The sequence below is a fragment of the Procambarus clarkii genome, chromosome 79 (assembly GCF_040958095.1).
Source record: "Procambarus clarkii isolate CNS0578487 chromosome 79, FALCON_Pclarkii_2.0, whole genome shotgun sequence".
NCBI classification, from domain to species: domain Eukaryota; kingdom Metazoa; phylum Arthropoda; class Malacostraca; order Decapoda; family Cambaridae; genus Procambarus; species Procambarus clarkii.
Genome location: NC_091228.1, coordinates 23370329 through 23391873, shown reverse-complemented (window position 1 = coordinate 23391873; position 21545 = coordinate 23370329). Strand labels below are relative to the sequence as shown.

At 49.0% G+C, this 21545-nt stretch overlaps 1 protein-coding gene across 1 annotated transcript in view; it reads left to right on the top strand.

Moving 5' to 3' along the window:
• Positions 1 to 21545, top strand: part of LOC138357610 (serine-rich adhesin for platelets-like) — a 159563-nt gene that overhangs the window by 51945 nt on the left and 86073 nt on the right. The window contains 3 exon segments of the mRNA XM_069314602.1: positions 2284 to 2461; positions 13802 to 14001; positions 17165 to 17296. Of these exon segments, the coding sequence (XP_069170703.1) occupies positions 2284 to 2461; positions 13802 to 14001; positions 17165 to 17296 (510 nt within the window).

The window sequence follows — 21545 nt, the reverse complement described above, 5'->3', positions numbered from 1 at the left end:
TCTGCTCGTCATCCGGCTTCTTGTAAGGGCGTTGGCAATTTCGCAGGTCACCCCGTTGACCCGTTGTTGTCATTGGGAGATTGAAACACAAGTCATTTGTGGTTTGAAACGTAAAAATTGAGGACTTTGGGAGGCTGTTCAGATGGATGAGTGTTTGTGTAATGGGAACCTCCTGTATGAGGATGCTTAGTGGACATAAAATATAAAATAAAGAGCAGCCCTCTCTGCCCAGGCGTTACCTGGTTGGTAAATAAACAGTCCACACCGCTAAGAGGAAAGAATGGCCAAATATATCCATTGTGCAACTAATAACACTTCTGATACTTGGCTTAGAACCAGCAGACTGTGAATGAAGTGGATTCACTGAGAGAGCTAAACCATTGCTGTACACATCACCACTGAACTAAAAGAGCTGGCCTCAGAGATTCATACACATACAAAGACCGTAACCACACACGCACACATAAAGCTAATACACTACTGCAAGTGTACGACATAGACATTGCATCTGTTGCTCACAATGCACAAAAAAAACTAAATTTCAGGATTAAAATATACGTCGAAACTTAACCAAAATCTGGTGCTAGTCTGCTGACCACACACCAGAGAAGGGAGTACATGAGTGAGCTTGGCTCAGTGGATGTGGGGATGGATGCAGTGTTGCCACCTAGTGATAATTGGTGGTGTTTACCAGGCAGCCCAGCCAGTATATTGGTAGATCACATGTTCATCAACAGGGAAGCTAAAGCCACTTCTGAATTGGCTATAGTTTTATAAGGATTGACTGAGTCATTTCTGGGCTGGATTGATTATTTTCTCCATTGAATCTCGTGAGTACAGTGGTACCTCGGAATGCGAGTGTCCCTGTATGCGAGTTTTTCGGAAGACGAGCAGGATTTACTCCAAAAATATGTCTCGGAAGGCGAGGGTTACCTCGGGACGCGAGTTTGTTGATACGTGTACAGGCCGACTGGCGCGTGGTGGCATGGCGATCGCGCCTCAGTTTACCAGTGTCTCGTGTCCAGTGACTATCCCACCTGAATTCTTCACATGGATTTACAGTTTTTTATCGGTTTTTTGGCCATTTGAGCATAAAAGTTGTCATTATATATCTTGCCATGGGTCTCAAGAAAGCCATTGGTAAGGTTCAACCTAAGAAAATAGCTGTGAGTAGAGGCAGTAGAGGATGTCCCTTCTTGATTAAGAAAATGTGTGAAGTATGGGAAGAACTGCAAAGTTTTGTTGAAAAAACTCACCCAGATAAAGCTGTAGCAGGCCGTTGCATTGACCTTTTAAATGATAATGTGATGTCTTACTACAGACAAGTGTTAAAATGTAGGGAAAAACAAGTGTCATTAGATAAATTCTTAGTAAAACAAGCAAGTCCTAGTGGTATGCAGGCAAAATGTGCCAGTGTGTGCATACCAGTGAAGTCCTCACTGCCTGATGTGATAATGGAAGGGGACTCCCCTTCCAAACAGTAACTCCTCTCTTCCTCCCACCTCCTCACCATCTTCCATACGCCTACAGCATTCAACAACAAGGGTAAGTAATAACTTGAGCATAGTTTTGTAGGTTTATTTAGATGAATTAGGTATAAAAATTTAGTTTGATGTGGGGTTTTTGGGGTAGTCAGGAACGGATTAATTCATTTCCCTTTATTTCTTATGGGGAAATTAGCTTCGGAATGCGAGTTTTCGGAATACGAGGCGTTTCCAGGAACCAATTAAACTCTTAAACTGAGGTATGCCTGTACATTATGACTGCAAGGATGCAGATGCCTGTAATTTGCCTGTGGCATCATGTCGTATGTTGCTCTCACCCAATGTACGATCTCAAAAATAACTAAAGTACTGTTTTCTTATAACTTCTGTGCAGGAAAAGTTCAGCATTATGAGGAATAAATTTTTTACAAATTTTATCGAGTTGAAATTCTGTAGAGAGAAGAAATGAATAATTACATAGCAGTCACATCCTTTAGTGTATCATGGGTCAGAACCGAGATGATCCAGGCTCGGTTCCAGCAGCGGGACAGAGATGTTTGAACTCGTTTCTCTTTAGCCGATGCCTCTGTTCACCTGGCAGTAAATACGTATCGTTGAGTCTGGCAACTGTTGTGGGTTGCATCCTGAGGAAGGTGAGTACAGTAGTTGACCTTGGAGTGGGGGAAGGTGGAGGGGACTTGATAAAGCCTAACAGTCTTCCTGTTCCTGACAATGGGAATTGAGGATATTAGTTGGCCCAAGTAGACATGATGAACACAATTTGCTCTTCTTGTTTTAGATGATGATGGATAGATACCAGAGGGTGAAGGAGCAGCAGCGCACCAGATTGGCTGATCATTCCAAGATGCAGAAGCAACAGTCAAGTGGAACATTATATACTGCATCTGCCAGGTCCGGTGCCTTGCCAGCGTCTTCCTCCTCCTCCTCCCTCATGTCACCGCCACACTCATCACCTAGTGAGTCACTTCCTCGTGCTCGTTCCACTTTTTGGCTTGTGGCTTCTTTATTTTGGTATTCCTTGTTATGCTAACAATAGCCATTATATTCTCATTAACATACTCTGGACCAAGCTAATTTTTTATTTTATTATTATTTTTTTTTCTGTGGGGAGCCCCTACGGCTCCCTGGAGCTTATCGGGCTAATGTATGTTATGTTAGACCGGGACATTAGCTAAGGAGTTCAGACCTACCAGGGACCAGCGCCAGAACCTGGCCCCTTCAGAGAGGTTTCAGGGAGCAATGGCCCTGGAAAACCCCATATGGTTGGGGGTTTTCCTTATCTGCCATCGACCGGGGTTAGGCACCCAGAAAGGTAGGCGTAACAAAACAAACCCCACATGGTAAGAAACTACAACAAAAACCGAACAGAGAGGTAGAAAACTCCCTACAATCCCAAGGAAACAAGCAAACAAGCAAACATCACACTTTACTGCCGCGCCGATCGTCCGCGCAGCCCTCCCCACCCCGGGAGGGGGAGGGGGGAGCCCCGGACCTACCGCGCCGGCTGCCAAGCTCCAGTTCGTTCGCTAATGTCAACCGGGATTGACGCTTCTCTGGCCTCAGTTTCCTAGGCGGTGTTTGCCTTGTGTGGCGTTCACTGCCGTGTGTTGTGGTGTGCGGTGGCCAGGAGTACTTCATCAGTGCCGGGGCTGCATGTGCTTAGTGGCTGACTTCCCTAAGCGCCCTGTGAGTACTGCCCTTGCGTAACAGGGTTATCTTCCCTGGGGCGTTCGGGAACCATTCCCGTAGAGGTTCTTGCTGCTCGGCACTTGCCTCGCCCTTGGAGCCAGCTGGGGCTTGGGGCCCTTGTTTGGCCCTGGGTAGGGATTGGTATTGTGCTGGTTAGGGCGTCAAGGTGTTGCGCAGCCTGCCACCTAAGCGGCGGCCGGTTTCTGTTGCCTCTGGAGACGGTGTACTTTTGCGGGGTTTTTCTTTTGTTTTTCATTTTCTTGCCTGGTGGGGGTCTGCCTAAGGTGGTTATAGTTCCACTGGTAGTGTTTGGCGGCCCTCTGCTAGGCCCCCGTGCTTGTACACGTCTCAGGGGTTTTCAGTGCTATAATCTACCCTCTTGTTATGTTTGGGTTTCTTAACCGGTTAGCAACACCTTGCCCGGGCTTCCCGTAGTTGTTACCCTACGGGCCCTGGAAACCCCTGTCTGGGCTCGGGGGACCATTGAATGTGTCTTCCGGGTTCCTACCCGTCTTGAACGGGATCGTTGGTTGCTGTTCCCTTGTCTCCGGGTGACAGTCGCCATTTTTACCTCCGTCATGCTGCCTGTTGGGTCACTGACACCTTGACCCGGAGTCTTGCGAGTGATTCTCTGCTTGTTCTCCAGTACTCTCCTGATGTTATTACTGTTCAGAGTACAGGCGGCATCCGTGTTGCAAGCTAGGTTAGGTTGCTGCAACATGCTAGGTTGGTTTCCCACTCGAATGCCCCGTGGCCGCCCCGTTTGGTTAGGTGCTGCTCGCCCCTTCTCTCCATGTTCCCGGCTCCGGACCGTCTGCGGGTTTCGGGGTCGGGGCGGGGTTCAGTTGCGGCAGAGACTCAGGCGGTTTTCGGGGGATGCCCCGTTCGGGTTGGGGACGGAGGTTTGAGCCTGTGCCTCCTGCCAAGGCTTCTGGGTCTTACCAGCGGCCCTTTCTTGTTGCCTTTCCCATGGGCTCTTGCTTTTCTTTAAGGGCGGAGGGCTTGGAGGACGGCTCTGCCCCGGGGCCTCTGTTGTTGGTTCCCGGGGCTGTGGGGGTTGCCTGCTAGCAGTTCTGGGGCAGTTTTGCCCCTTCAGGGGTTTTTCTGCTGTTGGGCGTCGTTTTTCGCCCTTCCAGTCTGCTAGCTTCCCACATTTGCTGGCGTGTTTTTGTGTATTAAGCGTCAGTCACAGCCCCTGCTGGCGGCCATTTTCGTCTGCCGGTTTCACGGCATGGCCACCAGGGCGGCGTTGCGGTTTATTTACATGCGTCTGGGTGTGCGAGCGAGCGTCTCTGGTGAGTTTTCAAAAAATTTGCAGGGTTTTTGTTCTCCTGTTGTCGTTTCTTTGTTTTTCTGGTGTTTTCTTGCCGTTGCCTGTTCCTCTGGGAACGTTTGGGTGTTGATTTTGGGTCTGAGCCTCTGGGTTTAGGCTCAGTGCCCCTGGCTGGTATGCTTGCTCCCACACCTTGCCCCTCGGTTTTCGGTCTGTTGGGACCGTTTTCCCAGGGCGTTCTGCTGGGGTCTGTGCTTTGCCTTTTAGTGGTGTTCTCCGCCGGCAAATGTGGTGGTTTGGGCTCCCCCTGGTTCGATTCTGGGTTCCTTTGGGTTCCTTGGTTTCGTTCTGGAGGTTTCTTCCTCTTGGGCCCCCTTTTGTGGGTTCAGGGGACTTTGTTTCCTTGTGTGACCCGGTTCTGCCTTTTGGGGTTCCGGTTTCTTCCTGGCTTGCAGACTGAGCTTTTTGGGTCTTGGCACATGTTGTGGTTGTGCTGGGACTTTGTGGTTTTGCTGTCGAGGTGGGCCTTTTGATGCAGTTTTGTGCCTTCTTTGCCTGGCCGGCGTAGTGCTCTTTGCCACTAGTCGGCGGCTTGTGCTTTTACAATATATGTCCTCACCTAGTTGTGCTTGTGGGGGTTGAGCTCTGGCTCCTTGGTCCTGCCTCTCAACCGTCCATCAACAGGTGTATCGGATCCTGTGCCTCTTGGGCTCTGTCATGTCTACATGTGACATTGTATGGGGGTCAGCCTCGTTACTTGTGTGAGGAGTCGCCACATTACTTCCTAGTGCTTTCCCGTTCCCATTCTGACACTAAAAAAAAAAAAAAAAAAAAAAAATTCTATCTGTGGCTCTTTTGGGTACTCAGTTTCCACCTGTGTCCCCTAGTGCGTGTACCCCTTGTGTTCCATAGCCTGTCCTTATCAACCCTGTCGATTCCCTTGGGTGTCTTGAATGTGGTGATCAGGTCTCCCCTCACTTCATCTTCCAGCGAAGCGTGGTTTCATTCCCGTTGTCTCTCCTCATGACTTCGGTAGTGTACTTTTTCTTTCTGAAGGGGTTCTATTCCCTTCTCTGTTGACTGGGCGCTGGGGGAGCAGCTTGCTCTGTTGCCTCTCGCTTGGTCCCGCTGTTGGTGGGCGCTTTGGGTTGTCTTCCGGCCTCTGCTGGCGTCGGAGGACGGCTTCTCCCCCTTGGGGGGGTTCAGAGCTGGCGGGGTGGGCTTCTTCCCTGCGCTTCGTCATTTCCTCTTCGTGGGTGCGTGGGGCGTGGTCGATCCGCCCCATCCTTCTGGGCTTCCCGTCTGCTCTTTGCAGTCATGAGCTTTTCCCGTCTGCTCTTTGCAGTCATGAGCTTTTCCAGTCTGCAGTTCTTCTGGACTACTTCCGTCTGCGCCCTGGATCCTCTGCCCTGCTCGGAGGACTGTTGTCTCCTGTTCGGATTCTGTTAGGGCCGGGTGCATGGATGGTGGACCTGGACCTCCAGGTCACTTCTTGGCACGTTCCTCTCCAGTTTTTCTGGGGCTAGCACGGTTGGTAATTACCTATGTGTACTTACCTAAGTGTAGTTACAGGATGAGAGCTACTCTCGTGGTGTCCCGTCTTTCCAGCACTCTTTGTCATATAATGCTTTGATTATAATTGTCATATTGTCATATAATGATTGTCATATGTCATAATATGTCTTCATATGATTGTCATACAATGCTTTGGTGGTGGGGCTTCAGGTTTGCTGTTTTTATTGCATTCCCTATTTTGTGAAGGGCACTTTGTATACTCTTTGCATCTTTACCGGATCTTAGTGCCCTGTCTGCGTCTTGAGATTCGGTGTCTGGCCTACCTCGACGACTGGCTGGAGTGGGCTCCCAGTCAGTCCGCTTGTCTGCTCGCCAGGGGATGGTTCTTTCCAGATCGCTGGGTTTGGTTTCCTGGTGATCTGGAGGTTTTACCTTCTGTTTCCGTCCCGGGTTCGGACCTGGGCCTTGTTTCAGGCTCTTGGGCCCCTCATTGTCTTCCCTCCAGAAGTGTTACTGTGGCTGTGGTCCCGCCTTTGGCTGTTCAGGAGGGGGTCCCGGGTTGCTCAGCGGTTGCTTGGGCGGTTGTGCGGGAGTTTGCACTTCGGCGTGCTTGTCTGCCCGCGGAGTCGGGTTTGGCTCCGGCGTCGGTTGGTTCCTACGGAGACTCCACTTCCGCCTCTTGCATTCCTTGGGTTCCTCTGGGGATCTGGTGTTGGTGCTGCGTCACCAGCTTCCTCTTTGGGGTTTTCGGGGTTCCGTGCCTTGGCAGCTCCCCGAGCCTTCGCTCGATGTGTTCACGGACGGGTCGTCTCTCGGCTGGGGCTTTGTGACCAGTGCTCACCAGGTCGGCCGAGGTTGATGGAGTCTGTCTGTCCGTCGGGCTCACAGCCCGGTTCAGGTGTTCATGGCTGTCTGGTTTGCGCTTCGGAGGGTTTGGGTCACTAGGTACTCTACCATTCAGCTCTGTTTGGACTGTTCTCTGGTGGTTCTTGCCGGAACCACAGGGGGTTTGGTTAACCGTGTGGTTCGTGTCCGGGGTGTGTCCTGTGTCCTGGTGGACAGCTGTCTCGGTTCATTCCTCTTCGTGGGTTGGCCAGTCGTCGCCGATTCGTTTTGTTGGCTCTGTTGGGCTTATGGACTCCTGGCCATGGACGTCTTCGGGTCGGCGTGGTCTAGGCGTCGCCCGTTTTGTGGCGCCCTTCCCACCTGCGAGGACTTCACGGTGGAGGCTTTCGGCAGGCCTGGTCGAGGTGGGGGGTACCTGTACCTCTTCTCCCGGTCCAGCTGTTGCTTCGGGTTCTGGCTCGGTTGCAGCCCATTCCCACGAGAACAGTCCTTATGGTTCCACGGTGGCCGGCCCGGCCTTCTTTTCAGACGCTGCTTAATAGGTGTCCGTACCCGGGGCGTTTTTCCTGAGGCTTCGCCTCTTTCAGCAGGCCGAATCGGTCCTGTCCGTGACTGGTTCGGCCTTCTCTTTGGCTCTTCGCGTCTGGTATTTTGACGCAGGTATCGCCATCTCTATGGTGTTCAGGTGGCTTTGTTGAGCCACCTGAACTTTGTTGAGCCACCTGTTGAGCTCGCAGGTGTCCCACCTGCGAGCTTCGTCTTGGAGACTGTATGACGTTTATTACGTTTTCTCGCGTTTTGTTTCCCCTCCGGCCTGCTCATGAGTCGCCTGAGCCATCCTGGTCCTTGTTCAGGGTGCCTTCTTCTCTTCCCCTCAGTTTGTGGTAGCCCCTTCGGTTCCAGTTTCCTCCTCTTTGGTACTGGTGGTAGCTTTATTGCTGTGCAGCTTTTCTCTGTCCTGGCGACGGTCGAGACGGCTGCTTTCCGGAGGGGTTCTTGGGGTATTGGTACTTGTTTGGTTTGGCCGGGGGGTGCGTCCTGTGTTGTCCAGTTGTGCTTTTTGCTGTTGCCGGCGTACCGTGCCTGGGGATGCGCTGTGGTTGATCCGGTTCCTTCGTTCCCTGTTTTCAGGGCTCGGGTCTCCCGGGTCGTCCGCAGTGTTTTCCTTCTTCCTGCGGTCTGTCTTTGCGCCCGTGCTGTTCAGACGTTTGCAGCAATTGCTGCTGTGTTGGTGACGTCTCGGGCTCATTTCAGGCGCAGGGAATTGTGGGTCGCACAGGTTTTTGGCCGCCCATCCATATGTGCGTCTGTTCTTGGGCGTTCTTGTTGCCTTGGGTCGCAGGTTTGCGACCGGTTGTCTTGGCTTTGCGTTGCAGAGTTTGTGGCAGCCGCCTCCCGGGTTAGCCCTTTCTTTTCCTTCTCTTTGGGTATGAAGCTCCAGGGAGCCGTAGGGGCTCCCCACAGAAAACCAGCGTTGAATGTAATGAAACGCCATTTTCTGGGTGAGCCCCGGAGGCTCCCTGGAAACCCTCCCTCCCACCGGTCGGCGGTTTTTTCGCGTTGGTTGAAGCTTAGCTTCCGAACTGGAGCTTGGCAGCCGGCGCGGTAGGTCCGGGGCTCCCCCCTCCCCCTCCCGGGGTGGGGAGGGCTGCGCGGACGATCGGCGCGGCAGTAAAGTGTGATGTTTGCTTGTTTGCTTGTTTCCTTGGGATTGTAGGGAGTTTTCTACCTCTCTGTTCGGTTTTTGTTGTAGTTTCTTACCATGTGGGGTTTGTTTTGTTACGCCTACCTTTCTGGGTGCCTAACCCCGGTCGATGGCAGATAAGGAAAACCCCCAACCATATGGGGTTTTCCAGGGCCATTGCTCCCTGAAACCTCTCTGAAGGGGCCAGGTTCTGGCGCTGGTCCCTGGTAGGTCTGAACTCCTTAGCTAATGTCCCGGTCTAACATAACATACATTAGCCCGATAAGCTCCAGGGAGCCTCCGGGGCTCACCCAGAAAATGGCGTTTCATTACATTCAACGCTGGTTTTTTTAATTTTGTCTGAGGGGCAAGTTTATTGGGCAGCGCCACTCATCCTGTGAGTGGACATACCGCCATAGTGACAGTATTGGGCAGCGCCACTCATCCTGTGAGTGGACACACCGCCATAGTGACAGTATTGGGCAGCGCCACTCATCCTGTGAGTGGACATACCGCCATAGTGACAGTATTGGGCAGCGCCACTCATCCTGTGAGTGGACATACCGCCATAGTGACAGTATTGGGCAGCGCCACTCATCCTGTGAGTGGACATACCGCCATAGCAACTTATACAACACTCCCCAATAGGAAGAAAACCCGCTGGGTTGTTCATCCTGTCACTTGTACCCAGACACAGCTGGGACTTGCTTAACTGTCTCAAGTGAACAGCTTCTCAAACAAGAACATTAACATTAGTCAACCCTTAAAATCTTACGTTATCTTGCGGGTGCAAAATGGGGGAATCTTCTAATCTATGTTTGACAGATGGTATTTTCTTAACTCAAACAATGTGGGGTTTATTATTTTACACATATTTCTAATGTCTCTCAGATGTTCACATTCTCGTAGATAGAGGTCAAGGCGGTGTCCATCATTCTCACCAGAGATTCTGCAACTCCGCTGCTCAACTGTTGTTTCCATTCCGAATCTCCATGGATATTTGTTTCCAAGATGGATTCTCACTATTACTGATTCTCTCCCGCAGCCACCTCCTCTTTGTCCATAATGATTGGTATTGCTAGCTGCAACCATGTTGTACCAGCGTACAGATTCACTGATTTGTGCGTCTATCCTCCTTTTGTGGACCAAGCTCTCACAGTTGAGCCTGGCCTTGGGCCGGGCATGGGGAGTAGAAGAACTCCCAGAACCCCCATACAGGTACAATCCAGGTACAGGTACTGTAACAATAAAAATATAGCCTCCCCCCCCCCCCTTTTCCTCAGTCTTTACAAATTTCTCAGTCTCTCAGACTTGTAGTGTATTAAACATTTTTATATAAATACAGTACCCCTCAATCCAAACAAAATTTGTGGAAGTGTAAATTCAGGTATGGTACATGGTTTTGGTACGATAATTAGAAATACTTGAGTAAAAATTGTACAGTATGTATGGGAGCTGGCGCACAGGTCTCGTGCAACCAAGTTTATTTGGTGCATGATGTCCAACTATTTCACTTGTTATGACTTTTCACAGTTATTCTGTGTTATAAATTTTTTGAGGGGCCGAACAGTGGCTCCCTGGTGGTAGCTCACTGAGGTAGCTCCACACACAAGTTACATCAACTCTAGGAGTCCATGTGGCCTACTGGAGACCAGAGCCAGAGCCAGGTCTCCCTCACAGAGGTGCTGGGAGCAGGGGAGTGTTATGGTCACCCTCATGAAGGAAACATCCAGAAAGTAAGCAAGCAAAACCAACAACTGCAAGGTTCACAGAGAGATAAGAAAGGAAGCAGCAAATGACTCCACAGATGATCCATCAAGCAGTTAGATAGAACCCACTAGTTACAGCTAGCCACCAACAGGTGGCAGCACCACCGGGAGCTCTGGCTTTCCGTGTCAACAGAGCCGAATCCTGTTGTTGTTGTCCACCAGTGTGGACCTATCCTTGAGTTGCCAGTCTGTAGGTCTCGAATTCTAGACAAGTGTAAGCCATCCTTTGGACTTCGTCCTGTTGGGGGGGGGGGGGCATGGGCCTTTTGCTTGTGAGCTGTTTCAAGGTTTAGTTATAGGGTCATGTGTGTGTGTGTATATACTGTACATGCCCCACTTGTTATGTGGACTTCACTCAGTTGTTGCCTCAAGCTGCATGTGTTAGAGTTGCTCTTCCTTAGGCACTTGTTTGGTGTTGCCCTTGCCCTGACAGATTGACTTCTCTGGTGGGTTCAGGAGTTCATCCCTGAATGGCAGACCTGCTGTTTAGGGTGCCTTGCCCAGGATGGTGCAGGGGTAAATTGACTCCAGGGCTCTGTGGGTTAGTGTTTAACCACTCGACTGTTCAAGTAGTTTATATGACAGCCTCTTTGTGCTCAAGACAAAATCTGAAATATATTTTATTCGTCTATTATTGTGAAAATGTATTCCCTGATCACAGGAAAGTTAAAATATAATTTCTAAGTTATTTAAGTTCCCAAATTCCAAGTGGGGCTTGGTAGTTCTATGGTACATTCTCAACCACTTGGATCTGAACAGCTTGATTCCTCTTCAACCTTTCCCATAGCCACATTAGCTCAGGTCCACTTGCAGGCAGATTCCTAAATGGTGTCGCAGGACCTTTAGTGCACATATTGGCATGTTCCTATTTACTCAAGGTTCAGGGGCTAGTTAGGGTTTCTTGTGGAGCATCAGGCTTATTGCTTCAAGGTTCTTCCTTTGAGCTTGAATCTGGCTCCTTGGGACTTTACCAAGTTAGCACTGATAGTTGCTACCAGTTATGTCTTTTGGGGGGATGGGGTTCATGTTTTGGCCTGTCTTGATGATTTGCTAGTTTGGGCTTCCTGCCAGTTCATGTATCTGCATGCTGGGTGTCTGGTTTTTTCTTAGATTCAGGTTCTGTTGATCTGGAGGCAGTCCTAGTTGTAGGCGATGAGTCACAATAACGTGGCTAATGTTGACCAGACCACACACTAGAAGGTGAAGGGACGATGACGTTTCGGTCCGTCCTGGACCATTCTCAAGTCGATTGTGGACGAAAGGTCGTCGTCCCTTCACCTTCTAGTGTGTGGTCTGGTCACCAAGTCCCAGTTGGTTCTGTCCCAGATTCGAACATGGATTGGGCCCTGGTTTGGGATTCCCGGTTGACTTCCCTCATATGACCATCTGCATCTCTGTTCCGCCTGCAGTGTTGTCTTCATCTGTTGTTGGACCAGCCCCTGTTTACCCAGCAGTTGGTCAAGGCATAGCATAGGAGCCTGTACTTTGCCTTTGTGGTTTTCCTTTCAGCAGAGTTTGGCTCAAGGTATTATTTCCTTCAGTTCCCCCCTTTTTTCACTGCTGGGACTGTCAGTTCAGGCTCCATTTGCCCTTTGCCGGCTTTTGCTTTGTCAGTTTCTCCTCTTCCAACTTTTTGTGGTTTAGTTCTGTGGTGTCTTCCTCCCCCTTTGCTCGGATGTTTTCAAGATTGCCTTGGCCCTAGGCTGGTATTTTGTGACTAATGCTCACCGGGCTGCCCAAAGTTATTGGGCAGGTCCTCTCAGTTGAGTACTCATTACAGCATGTGAGTTTTCTGTGGTGTCTCACGCTATTTTAAGGGTTCATCTTTCTCTGGGTTCTGTTCACTGGCTGCATTCTGACTGCTGCTGGGGAGTTCATTGTCTGTATTGCAGGGGTGTTGCTTTTGTCCTTCCTACTTGGAAGCTGGTCTCTGTGAGTAGCTCAGCATCTTGGTTCTTATGGTTTGGTTCTTCATGTATAGGGGTTTCCTACATTCTTTTGAATGGCCTCTCTCAGTTCCGTTCCATTTCCACAGAGTGGACCATCAACATTGCAGCCTTACACTATTACAAATTTGTTCATTGCAATGTTTGGATTTGTTCATTGCAGCCTTCTTGTAGCTCTGTGAGATGTCAGTTGCCACAAGATGGACATCTTCACATCAGCATGGAACTGATGGCTTCGCTCTTACGTGGCTCCATTCCCTGATTGCGAGGCCTTAGCAGTGGAAGACTTTTGATTGGGTTGATCAAAGTGGGGTTTTTCCTTTATCTCTTCTTACTGTTCAAGCTGTTGCTTCAAGTGTTGTCCAATTGGAAACTTGCATGTACAGAGTTGTCCTGACTCCTTGGTTTCTGGCTCTTCTAGCCCAGTATCTGAATTTGGGCTTGTATCCTTAGCTCCATCTCCTTTAGCAGAGTGAACCAGGAAAGTTCCTAGGTGGTTCAACATTCTCCTCTGATCTACGTGACTGGACCATTTGATGTGGGGCATTCACCATTTGTATGGTGTGTAGGTGCTTACCTGTGATAACCACATTACCCAGTGGTTGAGGTGATGACCACTGTACCCAAGTTGAAGTGATGACCACTGTACCCTACAGTTAAGGTGGTGACCACTGTACCCAACAGTTAAGGTGATGACCACTGTACCCTACAGTTAAGGTGATGACCACTGTACCCTACAGTTAAGGTGATGACCACTGTACCCAACAGTTAAGGTGATGACCACTGTACCCAACAGTTAAGGTGATGACCACTGTACCCTACAGTTAAGGTGATGACCACTGTACCCTACAGTTAAGGTGATGACCACTGTACCCAACAGTTAAGGTGATGACCACTGTACCCAACAGTTAAGGTGATGACCACTGTACCCAACAGTTAAGGTGATGACCACTGTACCCAACAGTTAAGGTGGTGACCACTGTACCCAACAGTTGAGGTGATGACCACTGTACCCAACAGTTAAGGTGATGACCACTGTACCCAACAGTTAAGGTGGTGACCACTGTACCCAACAGTTAAGGTGGTGACCACTGTACCCAACAGTTAAGGTGGTGACCACTGTACCCAACAGTTAAGGTGATGACCACTGTACCCTACAGTTAAGGTGGTGACCACTGTACCCTACAGTTAAGGTGGTGACCACTGTACCCTACAGTTAAGGTGATGACCACTGTACCCAACAGTTAAGGTGGTGACCACTGTACCCTACAGTTAAGGTGGTGACCACTGTACCCAACAGTTAAGGTGATGACCACTGTACCCTACAGTTAAGGTGATGACCACTGTACCCTACAGTTAAGGTGATGACCACTGTACCCAACAGTTAAGGTACTGGTCAAACCTTGTAGTCCAACTTAGTTTGTGTAGTGTTTACATTATTAGATTGCAAGAAGCTATTTATGTTGACCTCATCTTGTTTTTTATGATGTGCACTTGAAATGAATTGCATGTAATGACTGTTGGCCTGTAGGGATAGGCCTATTATTAATATACATTTGTTTCTTCCTCTGAAGGTGCAACAAAACGGAGAATCTCACACGTACCAAATGTCTCGTCACTTCTCCATGCCAGAGAAAAGATCAAGAACTTGCCTCCCCCCAATGCCAGATCTCTGCTTTCTCCGAGTGTAGCAAAGGCCTCGGGTGCTATCCCACAGACGACGATACAGACGCTTGCCAAAGGTGGCAAGAGAATCGCACACACGCCGAGAACTGTAAGTTAATCCTTCATCGTGTAGAGAAACTTTTCCCTCATCTTGTAGAGAAACTTTTCCCTCATCTTGTAGAGAAACTTTTCCCTCATCTTGTAGAGAAACTTTTCCCTCATCTTGTAGAGAAACTTTTCCCTCATCTTGTAGAGAAACTTTTCCCTCATCTTGTAGAGAAACTTTTCCCTCATCTTATAGAGAAACTTTTCCCTCATCTTGTAGAGAAACTTTTCCCTCATCTTATAGAGAAACTTTTCCCTCATCTTGTAGAGAAACTTTTCCCTCATCTTATAGAGAAACTTTTCCCTTATCTTGTAGAGAAACTTTTCCCTCATCTTGTAGAGAAACTTTTCCCTCATAGAGAAACTTTTCCCTCATCTTGTAGAGAAACTTTTCCCTTATCTTATAGAGAAACTTTTCCCTCATCTTGTAGAGAAACTTTTCCCTCATCTTGTAGAGAAACTTTTCCCTCATCTTGTAGAGAAACTTTTCCCTCATCTTGTAGAGAAACATTTTCCTCATCTATTAGAGAAGCTTTTCCCCTCATCTTGTAATGTTGGATAAGAACAACGCTACTTCCATTGCAATAACTGCTGCTGTACCGACCTTGTACTATATTAACACTTAGTCTGTCATACGAGTAGCTATATAATTATGCAACATAAACTGAGATCTTCGTAGGCAACTAAAGGGAGTACAGAGTGAGAGAGAGCTAGGGGGGGGAGAGAGAGAGCGGGATAACGAGAATGAGAGACGGCAAGAGAGCACGAGAGAGAGCGAGTGAGGGAGAGCAAACGAGAGAGAGAGAGAAATATTAGCTGCTACAGCCTTCGTATGACTTGCCAAATAAGAATTAACGCTGCCACCATCCTGAGTTTACCAGATAGGAGACCAGAGAGAACTGTAGGACTTGTAGACTGTATAATGTCCCACCAGGACAGGTGTAAGGAACATATGAATGGTAGCAGAATCCTGGCCTGTCACTCGAATAATCCTGGAACCACTTGGGATGTATTATAGAATAAACGGGAGCAAGACGGGACATTCTTAGTATTGATACGCCTCACTGAGGGACTGATGAGAGAGGAGTACTTTAAGGAGGAGTACTTTTTAGGAGTATATTAAGGGCACTAGGTCATTAGGGGTCAAGGGGGATGGTAAGCCCAAGGTGGTCCCTTCTATCTTGGTGGTCCCCTGCTAGGCCCCAGTGAGTGTACACATCCAGGAGGAGCAGCTTTAGCAGTTTGTTGGTAACTTAGGGCGCTGGTTAGCAGTACTATATCCTGCCTGGGCTTCCCCTTAGCGTGTGTTCCATCTTAGGACCCTGGGTTAACCCCGCAGGGGCGCTTGGATCTGATGGAAGCGACCCCTGGGTTCTCTCTTGCCTTGTGCAAGTTTGAGGGTTTCTTGATCCCCTTGTCTCCGGGTGACATTCATCGTTTATGCCTCCGTCATGCTGCCTGCTGGGTTGGTGACACTTTCGACCTGGAGTCCTGAGAGTTTTGTTGCTTATTTGTGACTCAGTACACCCAGTCCACTGATAACTATTCGGGTGCAGGCAGCTAAGGCATTGCATGCACGTTTTAGGTTGCTGCAGTGCGCTAGGTTGGTTGCTGACCCGAAAGCCCCGAAGCTACCCCGTTTTAGTTACAGGGACTCCAGACTTGGGGGTGTCAGTCGCTTCGACTTTAGTTCAGTCCGTGCTCCTCGTCCCTCTCCTGCTGTCATTCATCCTGGTCCTTTTCCTCTGCTTCTGGCTCCGAAACGTCTGAGGGTTTCGGGGTCGGGGCAGGGTTTAGTTGGTTTCGAGACACGGGTGGTTTCGGGGTGGCGATGGAGTCATTTGAGGCGGTTCCTCCTGCTGAAGTGTCTGGGGTCTGACTAGTGGGCCTCCTTCCTTCCTTCCTGCTTTTCCAGCTGCTCCGGCTTTTCCTTTTTGAGGAAAACGATGACGACATCTTTGGTGGATGGCTCAGCCATCCATCGTCTTGCTGTGGAGGTTTCCGGGGCTAGGGAGAGGTTGTCTTAAGAGCCTTAGGCACCGTTGGACCCTGCTTGGGTTTTTGAACCCTCTGAGCAGGGTACCCCACCCCCCCTGTTGCAGCGGATGGAGTTTTCCTCCCCCCTCCCCCCCTTCTGCGTATGCGTTGGATTTGGTGTCGGCCTCTCCCCGGGTTCGGTTCAGTGTCTCTTTGGGTCTGTCGGTCCCGTCTTTCCAGAGGTTTTCGGCTTCCCGTATCATGCCTCAGAGGAGCGGGAAGTCATTGCGGCTTACCTCCTGCGCGACCCGGATTTCGCCTCTTTAATGGATCCGTCTTCATTCAGGTTTTGATCTTTGTTTCCTTACTGGAGAGGTTATGAGGTTCCAGAGTCACCCTGGCTTGCAGACTGCCCTGTTTTTTCGTTGGAGGCTTGGCATACATTCTGCCGGTCCCACACACTTGAGTGGTGTGAGGCTCAGATGGTGGTCCAGGTTTACCTGGGGGTTAGTTTGAGCACCTCAATGTGTGCTTGTTCAATATCATTAAAACTAGTCTACATGCTGTACAGTTTCCTCATACTCTCTGTTGTCATCTGCATATGGCATATTTAATACTGTGTCTGCACTCAAATCCATTGATTCATAAGAGACGTAAACACTATGTTTACACATTTCTCTAATAGTCATATCATATACTGGGGTATTAATTAGTTTAAATATATAAATATATATGCATTAAACAAATTATAACACTTGGGGTTATAATTATTTATTTACTTTTAAAGATTTACTTCTAAGATCAGAGCTGTCTTTCCTTGTTTTCTCTCATTTGCATATACTATTGCTGTATTTTCCCTATATACGATGCACCCATATTTTGCAAGGAAATTTTATGGATTGTTATTGTCCTTTTAGTTTGTTTCATCGTACAATTATTGAAAGTTGTTGTAAGTGCAGCTTTCCTATTACTATGTTCTTTGTATAAGCTGTGAAATCAAATTTAAACTTTGAAAAAGATGCATCCCATGCATTGGAAATACTGTAATTGATTACAAATGAAAGTACTGTATAATAATTGTAAACATTCTGTGGAAGCATATTCTATTAATTTATAATTTATTTGCTATAGAAACTTGGTTAGTTGTACTTTTATTATGAACATAGTTTGTTACAAATTTTATTTTCCAGGAAACATTGGCAAGACCCATCATTCCGGCCGAGTTTGGTAGCAAAGTTCCGCAGAACATTAGACAGCGTTACCTCAATTCTTTAATTGATGAGTGCTTAAAATTTTGCGGAGAAAGAGAGGCCTTCAATATTGTAAGTATTTCCCTGAATTTTCAAAGGGTAGTATCATGCTGGGGCCGCAGGAGTAACATTTGTGTGTGTCAAGCTTGACGCACAAATGTTACTCGTGCTGTCCTGGCATGATGAAGTGATATGATGAAATATCTGTGCCCAAAATTGTCACAAGAGCTGTCGGGTACTAGAGTTAAAAATCAGACGACTTTCCAATACTTTTGTACAGTCTGTTGGCAGTGTGATGGGCATGTACTGGACATGCCAAGGGGCATGAAGGCCCTGGCTGACTGGGTTCAGGTTCTTCAGGGGTCAAGTGTTTTCTGATGCATGTTAGCTTGGGGACCATTCAAGCTTGATGCATGCAAATGCACACACACACACACAAGTATATTAAGTATAAGTATAAGTATAAGTAAGATAAGAATTCCACAAAACAACATAGAGCGTATAGAGGTGTCTAGAGATGAAGTGGAAAATATGCTAAAGGAGCCAAGTAAGAATAAAGCAGTTCGCCCAGATGGAGTTTCACCATGGGTTCTGAGAGAATGTGCACCTGAGCTCAGCATTCCACTTCACCTGATCTTTCAGGCATCCCTGTGTACAGGAGTCGTAGCAGATGTGTGGAAACAGGCTAACATAGTTCCAATCTACAAAAGTGGCAGCAGGGAAGACCCCCTCAATTATACTGTAGACCTGTATCATTGACTAGTGTAATAGTGAAAGTATTGGAAAAACTAATCAAAACTAAATGGGTAGAACACCTGGAGAGAAATGATATTATATCAGACAGACAGTATGGTTTTCGATCTAGAAGATCCTGTGTATCGAATTTACTCAGTTTCTATGATTGAGCCACAGAGATTTTACAGGAAAGAGATGGTTGGGTTGACTGCATCTATCTGGACCTAAAAAAAGGCTTTCGACAGAGTTCCACATAAGAGGTTGTTCTGGAAACTGGAAAATATTGGAGGGGTGACAGGTAAGCTTCTAACATGGATGAAAAATTTCCTGACTGATAGAAAAATGAGGGCAGTAATCAGAGGCAATGTATCAGATTGGAAAAATGTCACAAGTGGGGTACCACAGGGTTCAGTTCTTGCACCAGTGATGTTTATTGTCTACATAAATGATCTACCAGTTGATATACAAAATTATATGAACATGTTTGCTGATGATGCTAAGATAATAGGAAGGATAAGAAACTTAGATGATTGTCATGCCCTTCAAGATGACCTGGACAAAATAAGTACATATATGGAGCACCACTTGGCAAATGGAATTTAATGTTAATAAATGCCATGTTATGGAATGTTATCTTGAGGTTATCTTGAGATGATTTCGGGGCTTTTTCTGTGGGGAGCCCCTACGGCTCCCTGGAGCTTATCGGGCTAATGTGTGTTATGTTAGACCGGGACATTAGCTAAGGAGTTCAGACCTACCAGGGACCAGCGCCAGAACCTGGCCCCTTCAGAGAGGTTTCAGGGAGCAATGGCCCTGGAAAACCCCATATGGTTGGGGGTTTTCCTTATCTGCCATCGACCGGGGTTAGGCACCCAGAAAGGTAGGCGTAACAAAACAAACCCCACATGGTAAGAAACTACAACAAAAACCGAACAGAGAGGTAGAAAACTCCCTACAATCCCAAGGAAACAAGCAAACAAGCAAACATCACACTTTACTGCCGCGCCGATCGTCCGCGCAGCCCTCCCCACCCTGGGAGGGGGAGGGGGGAGCCCCGGACCTACCGCGCCGGCTGCCAAGCTCCAGTTCGTTCGCTAATGTCAACCGGGATTGACGCTTCTCTGGCCTCAGTTTCCTAGGCGGTGTTTGCCTTGTGTGGCGTTCACTGCCGTGTGTTGTGGTGTGCGGTGGCCAGGAGTACTTCATCAGTGCCAGGGCTGCATGTGCTTAGTGGCTGACTTCCCTAAGCGCCCTGTGAGTACTGCCCTTGCGTTACAGGGTTATCTTCCCTGGGGCGTTCGGGAACCATTCCCGTAGAGGTTCTTGCTGCTCGGCATTTGCCTCGCCCTTGGGGCCAGCTGGGGCTTGGGGCCCTTGTTTGGCCCTGGGTAGGGATTGGTATTGTGCTGGTTAGGGCGTCAAGGTGTTGCGCAGCCTGCCACCTAAGCGGCGGCCGGTTTCTGTTGCCTCTGGAGACGGTGTACTTTTGCGGGGTTTTTCTTTTGTTTTTCATTTTCTTGCCTGGTGGGGGTCTGCCTAAGGTGGTTATAGTTCCACTGGTAGTGTTTGGCGGCCCTCTGCTAGGCCCCCGTGCTTGTACACGTCTCAAGGGTTTTCAGTGCTATAATCTACCCTCTTGTTATGTTTGGGTTTCTTAACCGGTTAGCAACACCTTGCCCGGGCTTCCCGTAGTTGTTACCCTACGGGCCCTGGAAACCCCTGTCTGGGCTCGGGGGACCATTGAATGTGTCTTCCGGGTTCCAACCCGTCTTGAACGGGATCGTTGGTTGCTGTTCCCTTGTCTCCGGGTGACAGTCGCCATTTTTACCTCCGTCATGCTGCCTGTTGGGTCACTGACACCTTGACCCGGAGTCTTGCGAGTGATTCTCTGCTTGTTCTCCAGTACTCTCCTGATGTTATTACTGTTCAGAGTACAGGCGGCATCCGTGTTGCAAGCTAGGTTAGGTTGCTGCAACATGCTAGGTTGGTTTCCCACTCGAATGCCCGTGGCCGCCCCGTTTGGTTAGGTGCTGCTCGCCCCTTTCTCTCCATGTTCTCGGCTCCGGACCGTCTGCGGGTTTCGGGGTCGGGGCGGGGTTCAGTTGCGGCAGAGACTCGGGCGGTTTTCGGGGGATGCCCCGTTCGGGTTGGGGACGGAGGTTTGAGCCTGTGCCTCCTGCCAAGGCTTCTGGGTCTTACCAGCGGCCCTTTCTTGTTGCCTTTCCCATGGGCTCTTGCTTTTCTTTAAGGGCGGAGGGCTTGGAGGACGGCTCTGCCCCGGGGCCTCTGTTGTTGGTTCCCGGGGCTGTGGGGGTTGCCTGCTAGCAGTTCTGGGGCGGTTTTGCCCCTTCAGGGGGTTTTCTGCTGTTGGGCGTCGTTTTTCGCCCTTCCAGTCTGCTAGCTTCCCACATTTGCTGGCGTGTTTTTGTGTATTAAGCGTCAGTCACAGCCCCTGCTGGCGGCCATTTTCGTCTGCCGGTTTCACGGCATGGCCACCAGGGCGGCGTTGCGGTTTGTTTACATGCGTCTGGGTGTGCGAGCGAGCGTCTCTGGTGAGTTTTCAAAAAATTTGCAGGGTTTTTGTTCTCCTGTTGTCGTTTCTTTGTTTTTCTGGTGTTTTCTTGCCGTTGCCTGTTCCTCTGGGAACGTTTGGGTGTTGATTTTGGGTCTGAGCCTCTGGGTTTAGGCTCAGTGCCCCTGGCTGGTATGCTTGCTCCCACACCTTGCCCCTCGGTTTTCGGTCTGTTGGGACCGTTTTCCCAGGGCGTTCTGCTGGGGTCTGTGCTTTGCCTTTTAGTGGTGTTCTCCGCCGGCAAATGTGGTGGTTTGGGCTCCCCCTGGTTCGATTCTGGGTTCCTTTGGGTTCCTTGGTTTCGTTCTGGAGGTTTCTTCCTCTTGGGCCCCCTTTTGTGGGTTCAGGGGACTTTGTTTCCTCGTGTGACCCGGTTCTGCCTTTTGGGGTTCCGGGGTCTTCCTGACTTGCAGACTGAGCTTTTTGGGTCTTGGCACATGTTGTGGTTGTGCTGGGACTTTGTGGTTTTGCTGTCGAGGTGGGCCTTTTGATGCAGTTTTGTGCCTTCTTTGCCTGGCCGGCGTAGTGCTCTTTGCCACTAGTCGGCGGCTTGTGCTTTTACAATATATGTCCTCACCTAGTTGTGCTTGTGGGGGTTGAGCTCTGGCTCCTTGGTCCTGCCTCTCAACCGTCCGTCAACAGGTGTATCGGTTCCTGTGCCTCTTGGGCTCTGTCATGTCTACATGTGACATTGTATGGGGGTCAGCCTCGTTACTTGTGTGAGGAGTCGCCACATTACTTCTTAGTGCTTTCCCGTTCCCATTCTGACACTCGGGGGGGAAAAAAAAAAAAAAAAAAAAAAAAAAAAAAAAAAAAAAAAAAAAAAAAAACTAATTCTATCTGTGGCTCTTTTGGGTACTCAGTTTCCACCTGTGTCCCCTAGTGCGTGTGCCCCTTGTGTTACATAGCCTGTCCTTCTCAACCCTGTCGATTCCCTTGGGTATCTTGTATGTGGTGATCAGGTCTCCCCTCACTTCCTCTTCCAGCGAAGTGTGGTTTCATTCCCGTAGTCTC